This window comes from Schistocerca gregaria, chromosome 1 (assembly GCF_023897955.1).
Source record: "Schistocerca gregaria isolate iqSchGreg1 chromosome 1, iqSchGreg1.2, whole genome shotgun sequence".
Lineage (NCBI taxonomy): Eukaryota > Metazoa > Arthropoda > Insecta > Orthoptera > Acrididae > Schistocerca > Schistocerca gregaria.
Window position 1 is genome coordinate 1,177,759,303 of NC_064920.1, and position 12,111 is coordinate 1,177,771,413.

Below are 12,111 nucleotides of genomic sequence, written 5' to 3' on the forward strand. Positions count from 1 at the left end.
CAGGAATCAATCACAAGTGCCAAGTATTTAGGGTATCCGTGTAGAGAGAGTGAAGGTGTTGCAGACATAACATAATTAACAAACCATGGATGGGTAAGACAAGTGTCAGAAACATTTATTGGTAAAATCTTGAGGATTTTCAATTACAGCAAAGTAGGAGGCCACTTACAAAGCCCTCATGTGGTCATTCTCAAGTACTGTTCGTCAGTTGGGGACACTTGTAGATTGTAGATTGTATTTTATTGGTCCTGTTGTCTACATAGCAGCTTATGCATAAGACATTGGACAAGTCAAGTTATAAATATACAGGCTGAAAGTAATTTCAAGGCATACATATGTAAGCTTACAATAATACACTTTATACATAAGTAAGTATTTATATAACACATTTCATAAATTTAAATATTCTTCAATGGAGTAAAAGCAGTGATGCTGTAAATATGACTTTAGAGATTTTCCAAATGTATTGACCTCAGTGCTAGCTTTTATGTTTTCAGGAAGTTTGTTATAAAGCTTAACTCCCATGTGAAAAGTACCTTTTTGGCACAGTGCTGTGCTGATTTGAGTCATATGTAAGTTTCTGTTTTGTCTGGTAAAGTGCTCATGTATATCACAGTTTTTTTGTAGTCTCCGGTCCTTGCGTATTACATTTAATTTAAAGAACAAAAGGGTTTCCATAATGTATACACATGGTAATGGGGGAATACCAGATTTCTTAAACAGGGGTTTACAAGAGTCTCTAGGCTTGCACCCAAACAAGATTCTAATGACCCTTTTTTGTAGTTTAAAAGTGCTATTAGCTGTTTTAGAGTTTCCCCAGAAGGTGACCCCATATCTAAGACGAGAATGAAAGTACGCATGATATGCATTCAATACTGTTTTCTCACTACAGCATGATTTTAATGAACAAAGAAGATAACATGTTTTGCTCAGTTTAGCATTGAGATATTCAATATGCTTATTCCATCTGATGTTACTCTGCAGCCAAAGTTCTAAGAATTTGATTTCAGTACTGTTACCAACTGGCTCATCATTGATAGAGACTGATGGGATAAACATGTCCTTGTTAGGAACATTGTGAAATTTTAGAGCAACGGTTTTCTTACTGTTTATTACGAGCTGATTACTCTGTCCCAGTTACTAAGTTGTTTCGTTACCGTGTTTACTGTCTGCTGTAACTGTTCATCGTCGCCTCCTTTTAGTAGAATCGTGGTGTCATCTGCAAATATGATTGTTTTGTGTGCATCAGTATTTAAGCTTAGATCATTTATGTACAGAAGAAACAGATGGGGTCCCAATACGGATCCTTCGGGTACACCACATTTTATTTGTTTATAGTCAGATAAGTGATTAGATACAGTTTTTAGTTCAATATTTGTGTGCTTGACGCACACTGCCTGCATACGATTTGTCAGGAAGGAACTGATCCACTTGTTGGACAGACCTAGAATACCATATCTTTCTAGCTTTGATAGCAGAATTTTATGGTCCACCATGTCAAAAGCTTTTGACAAGTCAATAAAGACTCCTATTGTTTCCTGTTTTTTGTCCATTAGGTTTAGAATGGAATTGATGCACTCATAGATCGCAGTTGTTGTTGACCTCTTATTTCTGAATCCATGTTGTTCATTACATAGGATGCTGTTTTTATTAATAAATTTCATAAGTTTCTCATACATCACTTTTTCCAGTACTTTAGAGATGCAGGAGGAAATTGTGATGGGTCTATAGTTATTTACATTGTCTTTATCCCTTTTTTTAAATACAGGAATAACTTTTGATGTTTTCAACACAGCAGGGAAAGTGCCTGCCTGAAGTGAGCAGTTGCATAAATGTGTGAGTACTTCAATCAGGTTTGATGCGCTCTTCTTTAACATTGTTGCAGGTATACCATCAATACCTGCTGATTTGGAATTTTTTAGTCCTTTTATTGCTTTAGCTACTTCATCTTGTGAAACAGAACTGATGTACATTGATCCTCTACATGCACTTATTTTATATTCATTTGCCTGGGTGCTCTTAAAGTTTGACTGTAACATATTTTCAGCAACACCTGTGAAAAAGTTGTTAAATGTGTTGGCTACTTCTAAGGGGTTTGTTACTTTTTTATTTTTATGTGATAGTGTTATATTTTTCCAAGATTGTCTGTATTCTCCGCATTCTTTTTTTATAACACTCCACATAGCCTTTGACTTATTAGCTGAATTATAAATGATTTCATCATTATGCATTATTTTTGCTGCTTTTATTACATTTCTTAATATTTTGGAGTATTTTCTATAATATGCGCGTACTACAGGTGAGGAATTTTTTGAGTTACATATTTCATTAAGTAGTCTTTTCTTCTGACATGAAACTCTTATTCCCTTTGTGATCCAGCTGTTTGTTCTAGAGTTTCCCCGTATGGTTAATGTTTTCAGTGGGAACGCAAGTTCAAAGAAATGGGTTAATACATCAATGAAAGTGTTGAATTTTTCATTTATATCGTTCATTTTGTACACTCCTAGCCATTTTTCTTTCTGTAATAAGTTGTTGAAGTAGTTCACATTATGCTGATTATAACTTCGATATGCTGTTCTGAAAGACATGTTGTTAATAATACTGCCTTGTACTTTTATGCTTAATATTTGAGCAAGATGATCACTAAAACCTGCATTGAAAATTCTTAGTGAGGTGTTGTGTAAACTCTTCTTGACTAGAAACTGATCAAGAGCTGTTTGGCAAGTTTCTGATACTCGGGTAGCTGCTTTTACTTCAGCCTTTAAATTGTAGGACGTTGCAACGTTCAAAATGGTCTCCCTATTTCCACTATTCGTGAGGAAGACAATATTGAAGTCCCTACAGATTATCAATTCACAATCCATTTTATTTACTTTATTTAGTAGTGACTCCATTTTGTTTAAGAGAAGTTCAAAATTCCCTGACGGTGATCGGTAAACTTTAGCAATAACCAGGTTGAACTGAGTAATTTTTATAGCTGCAATTTCATAATCCTTTTCGACATTTGCCCTAGTTAAGTCAGGTAGTGTAATAAAATCTACATTATCCTTTGTGTAAATTGCTACCCCACCCTGCTTGCTGTTTTTCCTGCAGTAGTAAGTAGCCAAGACAAATTTGTTTATTTTTGTATTCTGGATTAAGTCTGGGTTAAGCCAGTGCTCAGAAATGCATAACACTGAGATATCATTAAGTTCGTGTGTTAATAGAACGTTAATTTCATCAATCTTATTATGCAGGGATTGCACATTATGGTGATAAATGTTTAGTTTGGGCGTATTCACGGTTTGGTAATTGGGAATCATATTTACAGCATCACATACCTCTAGTTTAAATTAGGAACGTCAGCAGTGTTGTATTTTCGTTCTTCTTTCTTGTTTATTTTGTTTTCCTTGCTTTTGGAAGGATGTTCAGGAAGCTGATAAATTGTTCTATCCCTTACAAGTCTTTCTTTAATTATTTCACTAACACGATCACAAACAAATCTTTTCCCTTCAAAGTTCAAATGCATTCCATGCTTCGTGTGCAGATTTCGATGCAGTTTGCTTATATCCAGTACATCGCACTTTGTGTGTTGAGAACACAATTTCCTTATTTTAATGTTTGTTTTCCGAATTTCTTTGTTTACACACGAACTATAAATAAGATCATGCCTATGAGGAAGTGTGGCAACAACTGTGTTTCTGCAGTGAGTCAATATCGCTTCTTAAGGAACTGACTATGAATTGTAAGCTAGCAATTCGTTCTTTTAGTGTTGTTATTTCAGTGTTATAATTCTTACAAACTCCCTTTTTAACTGCATAACTATAACTATTTCTCAAGTTAGATTAACACACTTCTACACTCGCGGCCATCTTACTTGCCAGTTTGGATTAATGAAAAAGCAAGAGAAGATTTAAAGAGGAAGTGTGTAGTTTGTCACATCTTTAATTAGAAAGTTTGAGAGGATGACAGACATTCCCCAATGGGAAATACCACAAAAGAGGTATTTTGGAGAGATTTACTCGGAAAATGCACATTCCAATAGTAGTTGAGAAGATAGTACATTCTCCAACTTACATCTTGCCTAATGACCACAAATTAAAATAATGAATACATATAGAGAGGGATATAAATACTCTTTCTTCCTACACATGATATGTTATGCATATAAAGAGGGATATAAATAATCTTTCTTCCTACACATGATATGTTAGTAGAATTTGAAAAGGACGAGGGGGATTATTCTACTACAGCACATACCTTGAGATACACACACATAGGTGGGTTGTAGTATGTAGATATGTAAATTAAAAAAAAAAATGTATGAGTGTGAAAGAGAAATATGTTTAGATATGATTAGACTAACGCAAGTAGATATTACGTAATATTCACATTTCTTTGAAGAATATATGTATAATTAATGTCATATGGTATTTTATAAGCTATAAACTAATCACAATTCAACAACTTCATAATTATACTTGGCACTGCCTTAAAGCCATACTGGATGTATGGAATAAGACATACTCAATGAAGTAACAGTAAACATGGCTCACTTATTTGAATTTATTTTTTCCAGAACCACAAGTTCCTGAACTAAAAACACTTTTAACAACAAATGCAACTTCTGTGCTCTTGCACTTACCTTACTGGCCAGATGGAGGATGTCCCATGTTATATTTTGTTGTTGAATATCGGACTTTGGGAACCAGGAACGAATGGATTTTGGTGGACAACAATGTGCCATCAATGAACTTTTTGATTGGTGATCTTCAGCCTGGTACATGGTATGAACTTCGGATTACAGCTCATAACAGTGCCGGATCAACAAGAGTACATTATAGTATGGCCACAACAACCATATCTGGAGGTAAAATTTCTGTATTTTAAGACTAATCTTGGAGGGTTTTCATTGGGGCTAGGATACTGTGTTCTATAGCCCCTGTGGTGTTCATCTGCTTTATTTCCTTGTTGATTGTCCTTGGTGTTGACTTACTGCATTAATAGGTTGCAAGCAAACATCAACATACTGCTACTGTAGTTTACTCTCAAACATCTACGAGCAGTAAAAACCTAACTGCACAGTTCTTGCTGCATAATACGGTTCATATTGAACAGACACTGTCACTGTTTTAGCATACATCCTATTACACTTTTTTCACAGTTAAGTGGATGCATTGTTGTTGATCTAACCACTATGGGGTCCTTGTCTGAAATTTGGCCGTGGAATGACTGTCTCAGGACCAAAAATTGGGCCCTTATATGTCATCATAATAGGCGCTGAAACTATACATTGGCGACTATCTACCAACTCACGTGTAATATCTTTGTTTTGTCAAGCTCTTTGTAACCAGTCTGTGGTTGCACCCGAAACGGTACACACAGGCACTGAGAATCAAGAACGTAAATAACTGCATATGTGTGCTTCTGAGTAATAAAATAGTGCTTTTTACATGTGGTATAGTGTGCATCATTGGCTCCGGCAAACCTACAACACTAAATCAATACTGGTGACCCTGAATTTTGTTCATGAGTGCAACAACAAACTCTTGTACCATCAAGCAATATACAATGGATCGCTTGCCGCCAACTACACCGCACGCATGCCAACTAAGTTTTCCAATGGACGCTTCGGCATGGTTTTCCAGTTACTCACCTTGTATTTGCAATAGTTCGACGCATTGCTTCAACACATCAATTAGCTGTACTCAACAGGACAGTGCTTCTACATCCCCACAGCCATGTGTGGTGGCATCAGGTTCGAACAATAACTGTTTTATCGTACATGACTCAGCAGTTGTGTGGCAGTGTTTGTACCAACAGAACGTTTTTTACACACACAACTTTGAATGTGAACGTTTTACACTGAGTAGGAACTTTCCACATGTCCCACATGCTCAAAAATGGCAGACACAATGTGCTCAAGCCCCAGCGACTATGATTATGGGTTTCCCAAGTGCCAGTGTGAACTTTCCACATGAATCAGTGGCAGTACAAATCGAGTCGGACGCTCAAGAAAAGGAAATTTCATGTTTATCCCAGAACTCTGGATATTGCACGAGCCTCCCCCCCCCCCCCCCCCCCCCACTATCAGTGTCTACTTTATGAGTGTTTCCAATGGCACATGCCGTTCCTGCTGCATCTGCCATGTGTTTTCCACAACACCTGTTATCCAACAACAATTTTAATGCACCTGCAGGAAACTGTACTCCATCATTCCCCGCACATTTTCCAACTACGGTTGACTCTTAACAAGCCAGTCCATTCTACACCTGTTGGCATTACTCCATCGAACACCCGACTCGTTGATTTCTTGACAAAGGTCGAGTCAGCCACACCTACCATTCCGCATGCCACTGACAGGGTCGGAAGCTGGTGCACTGCTACTGCACCTGAGCCAATTACGCTGCAGAGCTATAGACGGGGAGTGACTGTTTCTGACAAACAGTTACATCAAGACTTTCCCATCCGTTTGCCTAAGCTACCACCCCTTCGCAAGTACCACCCACGCACATGGTTTGCCTTGGTGGACCACATCCTGCAGCTACACAGTGCCGGTGATGACAACTCGAAGTTCCTTTGCTGTCACATCCATGATGAACTGGACCTGATCAGCAACATTGTGGCTTCGTCCCCCACTGTGGACAAATACGCGTTCGCCCGACGTACCATCCTCGAGCGACTATCCACACTGACAGAGGAAGCTATCTGCCTCATCGGTCATGAGTCACTGGGTTCCAGATCCCCGTCACAGCTCTGGCGTCATCTTCACACCATGATAGACACACATTACATGCTGGACGTTACACTTTGGACCATCTAGTTGCTCAAACTTCCTCCGGAAGTTCAAGTTCACCTTCTGTATGTAACTTCAGCCCCACTAGACACTAAACTGAAGATCACAGACCAGGTTTACAACATTCTGCCCCCCTCCCTGCAACCCCCCCTTCCCCTCCCCCAGGCCTCAGGGGTTGGCACACCTGCGTGGCAGTTTCCATTGTGCGGTACAGAGTTTCACTTCGCGTATGGGGGCGCTGCCTGGCAGCCGCCGCCATAACTCCTCTCCTACCAGCACTACTGCAATGCCGCCATCAGAAGAATCTACTAACAAGACTCCCTCCACTGCCGCTTCGATCTCAACCATCGCAACTGACGATGCATGCACAGTCCCACTTGGTGTTATTTCCATTCTTGCTTTGGCGATACAGTTAAGAAATGTCGTTCTCCATGCACATTCCCAACGCGTTCTCTTAACGTTCAGAGTACAAGGTAGAAGGACTGGTGGTGTGAATAAATACTTCCAGAGCACAAAGGGACAGCACAAATTCGAGCATTGGCCTTGCCCCAGCTTTGAGCTGACAACAATCCCCTCATCCAATCTCATGGAATAACTAATTTAAACCTTAAAATCCCCTTACAGTGGATTTGTTATAGCGGAGGTGTATGAACCCGTGCTCAGGGTAGATTTTCTCTTAGCCCATGCACTGTCATCCAACCTACAATGAGGTACACCAACCTTTAACTTGATACACCATACCACCGGTTCAAATATCTCTTCCCTCTCCTCTGAGAGTGCTACTCTATTGTGTGAGCTAGCTGAAAACGCTATGGCAGTGCTGTTGCTTAGATCGCACAATGATGAACTTCGGGACAGCAATGAAGGCCTCTGCTTATGCATAGCCGCCGTGCAAACCAAACTCATGGGTGCTCGTAAGCAGGTCGCTCAGTTGTCACACTCGGCCATGCCCCCAACCCCCACACCGCTTCCTCGCACCCACCACTGACACTGTGTGACGTTTCTGCTGCGGGACATAAGCTGTGCCCGCGACACTACCAAGTACCCCACTGAGCTCCACAACAAGGACTATCAGTGGATCAACGTCTGCTGCTGACCTGCCGGCCTGGGACACACAAGCGTGTGCATTACAGGTTGGTCATAGTGCATCAGCTGCGGGTCCATCATCCCCATCGGTGTTCGTGATCAACAACGGTACTGTCCACAGAATCAATACCACAGAATACCTGCAAAGGCTAGGCATTTCAATCCAGAAAAACTTAAACACGTAAAACTATAATTCAGGAACTTTTAGATAGTAAGACTGTTCACCCTTCTTCTAGTAGTTGGTCATCACCCATTCATTTGGTGCCCAAGAAAGATGACACTTTCCGCCTCTGCTGTGACTATCGGGTGCTTAACACCAGAACAATTCTAGATAAGTATCCCATCCCAAATATTCCAAACTTTGCTTCACAACTACACGGGGCACAAATTTTCAGTGTAATTGACTGTCACAAGGCTTACCACTAACTGTCAATGGCAATGGAGGGCGTTGAAAGAACTGCTACCATCACCCCATTTGAGTTGTTCGAGTATTTGTTCACCCCGTTCGGCCTTCAAAATGCTGCACAGACGTGGATGGTTCATCGACTCGTTGGTTGGAAAGATGGACTTTGCATATGTGTACCTGGATGACTTGTTAATTTTTTGTTCCTCCCTTGAGGAACATGAACTCCATTTAAATAGAGTGTTCCAGCTATTAAAAGCAAATGGTTTTGCAGTGAACAATGCTAAGTAACATCTCTGCCACACTAGTGTCACTTTTCTGGGCCACGGGGTATCTGCTGACGGCATCTGCCCCCTACCTGAACGAGTCGATGCTATTAGTACAGTGCCTTTGCCCAAAGATTTTCAGGGGCTCCGCTGCTTCGCTGGAAAGATAAATTACTACCACAAACACATCCCCCATGTTGCCAAAATTCAAGCCCCACTGACGGATGCTCTCAGAGGGAAAAACACTTCAGGGTCTCAGGTGGTCAAGTGGACTCCAGATATGCGTTGCACATTTGATAACTAAAGTCAGCCTTACAGACGGCCGTTACGCTCGCTCACCCCATTCCTGATGCTCCCGTCTCGCTTACTACAGGTGCTAGTGACACAGCAGTGGGGGTGGTACTTCAGCAATCCATGGGTTCTGTTGTACAGCCACTCAGATTTTTCTCGCACAAACTGTCCACTTCCCAACGTAAATGGTCGTCCTTCGACCGGGAACTGTTTGCTACTTACACCACAACCAAATATGTCCAAGGTGATATCGAAGATCACCAACTCGTGTATTTATTGACCACAAGCCAGTGGTGTACGCTTTCCGTAATACTCATCCCCAAGACGTTTTCGACATATTGACCTCATATATGGGATTCCGTAGAAATAATGGAACATGTGAGGCAATGCTGACCTTACGACTTAACTTAGAAGAAAGATTAAGGAAAGGCAAACCTACGTTTCTAGCATTTGTAGACTTAGAGAAAGCTTTTGACAATGTTAACTGGAATACTCTCTTTCAAATTCTAAAGGTGGCAGGGGTAAAATACAGGGAGTGAAAGGCTATTTACAATTTGTACAGAAACCAGATGGCAGTTATAAGAGTCGAGGGGCATGAAAGGGAAGCAGTGGTTGGGAAGGGAGTAAGACATGGTTGTAGCCTCTCCCCGATGTTATTCAATCTGTATATTGAGCAAGCAGTAAAGGAAACAAAAGAAAAATTTGGAGTAGGTATTAAAATCCAAGGAGAAGAAATAAAAACTTTGAGGTTCGCCGATGACATTGTAATTCTATCAGAGACAGCAAGTGACTTGGAAGAGCAGTTGAGTGGAATGGACAGTGTCTTGAGAGGTGTATATAAGATGAACATCAACAAAAGCAAAATGAGGATAATGGAATGTAGTCGAATTAAGTCGGGTGCTGCTGAGGGAATTAGATTAGGAAATGAGACACTTAAAGTAGTAAAGGAGTTTTGCTATTTGGGGTGTAAAGTAACTGATGATGGTTGAAGTAGAGAGGATATAAAATGTAGACTGGCAATGGCAAGGGAAGCGTTTCTGAAGAAGAGAAATTTGTTAACATCGAGTGTAGATTTAAGTGTCAGGAAGTCTTTTCTCAAAGTATTTGTATTGAGTGCAGATAGTTTAGACAAGAAGAGAATAGAAGCTTTCGAAATGTGGTGCTACAGAAGAGTGCTGAAGATTAGATAAGTAGATCTCATAACTAATGAGGAAGTATTGAATAGGATTGGGGAGAAGAGAAGTTTGTGGCACAACTTGACCAGAAGAAGGGATCGGTTGGTAGGACATGTTCTGAGGCATCTAGGGATCACCAATTTAGTATTGGAGGGCAGCGTGGAGGGTAAAAATCGTAGAGGGAGACCAAGAGATAATACACTAAGTAGATTCAGAAGGATGTAGGTTGCAGTAGGTACTGGGAGATGAAGAAGCTTGCACAGGATACAGTACCATGGAGAGCTGCATCAAACCAGTCTCAGGACTGAAGACCACAACAACAACAACAACAACAACATGTCAATATATGAACAACATACGTTATGTCAAAGGGCAGACAATGTCATCGCCAATTTGCTATCTTGTGTGTCAGTTTTATCTTCACAGCTGGACCTCACTGAACTCCCTAAATTGCAAACAGAGGATAATGAACTCGCCACATTGTGCTCCGATGTTGAAACAGGGTTCAAACTAGAGCTACAGACACTTCCTCGGTTTTCATCACGCAGCTGGTGTGACATTTCAACAGGACGCATATGTCTGGTGATTCCTGCACCTCTTCACCAGGACATTTTTAATAGTAGCCATGACCTGGAACACCCTGGCATTCGCACCACCGCGTGTCTGGTATCTAAATATTTCGTTTCCCTGGATAATAAAACAATGTCGCAGTTGGGCACAAGCGTGTGTGGCTTGTCAGCACGCAAAAGTAGGTGGTCAGACACAGCCCCCCATGGGTACATTCGATGTGGCAAAAAGAAGATTCCAGTACATACACATCGATATTGTCAGACCCTTACCCCCCTCGGGCCCCTTCCATTACATAATTTCCACCATTGACAGATTTATCCGCTGGGTAGAAGTAATTCCTCTCACAACTATCACAGCTGACACAGTGCCCTGAGCCCTTTTATTAATGTGGATCTCACACTTTGCCTGCCCAAGTTCTATCATCACTGACTAGGGATGCCAGTTCGAGTCCGCTCTCTTTCGACAGCTTTGTGAACTGTGTGGGGTGAAACAATTTAGGACTACAGCATACCACCACCCAGAGAAATGGGCTATCGAACATTGGCACCGAATGCTTAAAGCTTCCCTGTTGCGCCACAGAGGTGAGTGGGCCGACGTCTTACCATGGGTAATGTTAGGTGTTCGGGCTGTGTACAGAGAGGACCTTGGCACATCCCTGGCAGAAGTACTGTATGGAGAACCCCTCACACTCCCAGCAGAGCTAGTCGAGCCTTCACCCCTCCAGATCAAATCTGCAACTCGACATTCAGCGGGCATGTTAAGGAGCTAATAACTAACGTTCGCATGCCTTCTCTTCGACCACACTCCCTCCCTCCTGTATTTCTGCATAAGGACTTGGCATTGTGCACTCACATCATGGTGCGCAATGACACCATCTGACCAACACTCAGACCTCCATACTTGGGCCCGTACAGAGTCATATCACAGTGTACCAACATGTTTCAAGTGCTCATTAATGGCACATCTCAATTGGTGTCTGTCTGCCGCCTCAAACCAGCATGGTCTCTGGGAGAACTGCCTGATACCCCATCCAATCAGTCCCCACCCCCTTTCACACTTGTCTCGCACGAGGCATCTACCGATGGTCCGCGGATGAGTGACACCCATTCCCGCATGTGCGACATTACCCACTCCCAGTTGTGTGACAGTGCCACAGGTGCATGTGACATTTCCCTACAGACTGATGCGTGTGATGACTCCCCCTCCTATAGGCGGCCCCCTGCCTCTCCCCTGTTAGGATTTAGTGATGTATCAGGGACCAGCCTCTGAAAGTGTGATGTCACCGACGACAACTCTTGTGGAGGTTTTGTCAACCCATATTCAGAAGTGGTAGTGAATGTCAACACAGATTTTATTTGCAGCTCTAAAGTGTTTATTTTATTTTTTTTTCCAATCAGATAATGTGTGTGTGTTCTATGAACGAGCCAGCTCCCCCAATGACAACTTAACCCACATTCATCTTCTTCATCTGGCCTGTTGATACTGGCCCATCAACAGTAAAAGTCCTACATACAACAATCAATGGTAAAAATCCTACATATAGCA

General features: G+C 41.5%; 1 protein-coding gene across 1 annotated transcript in view; it reads left to right on the forward strand.

The window, feature by feature from the left end:
• The window catches only part of LOC126297439 (Down syndrome cell adhesion molecule-like protein Dscam2), a 384,987-nt gene that overhangs the window by 308,546 nt on the left and 64,330 nt on the right, over nucleotides 1–12,111 (forward strand). The window contains exon 28 of the mRNA XM_049988328.1: nucleotides 4,559–4,849. Within this exon, the coding sequence (XP_049844285.1) occupies nucleotides 4,559–4,849 (291 nt within the window). The remainder of the gene's footprint in view (nucleotides 1–4,558; nucleotides 4,850–12,111) is intronic.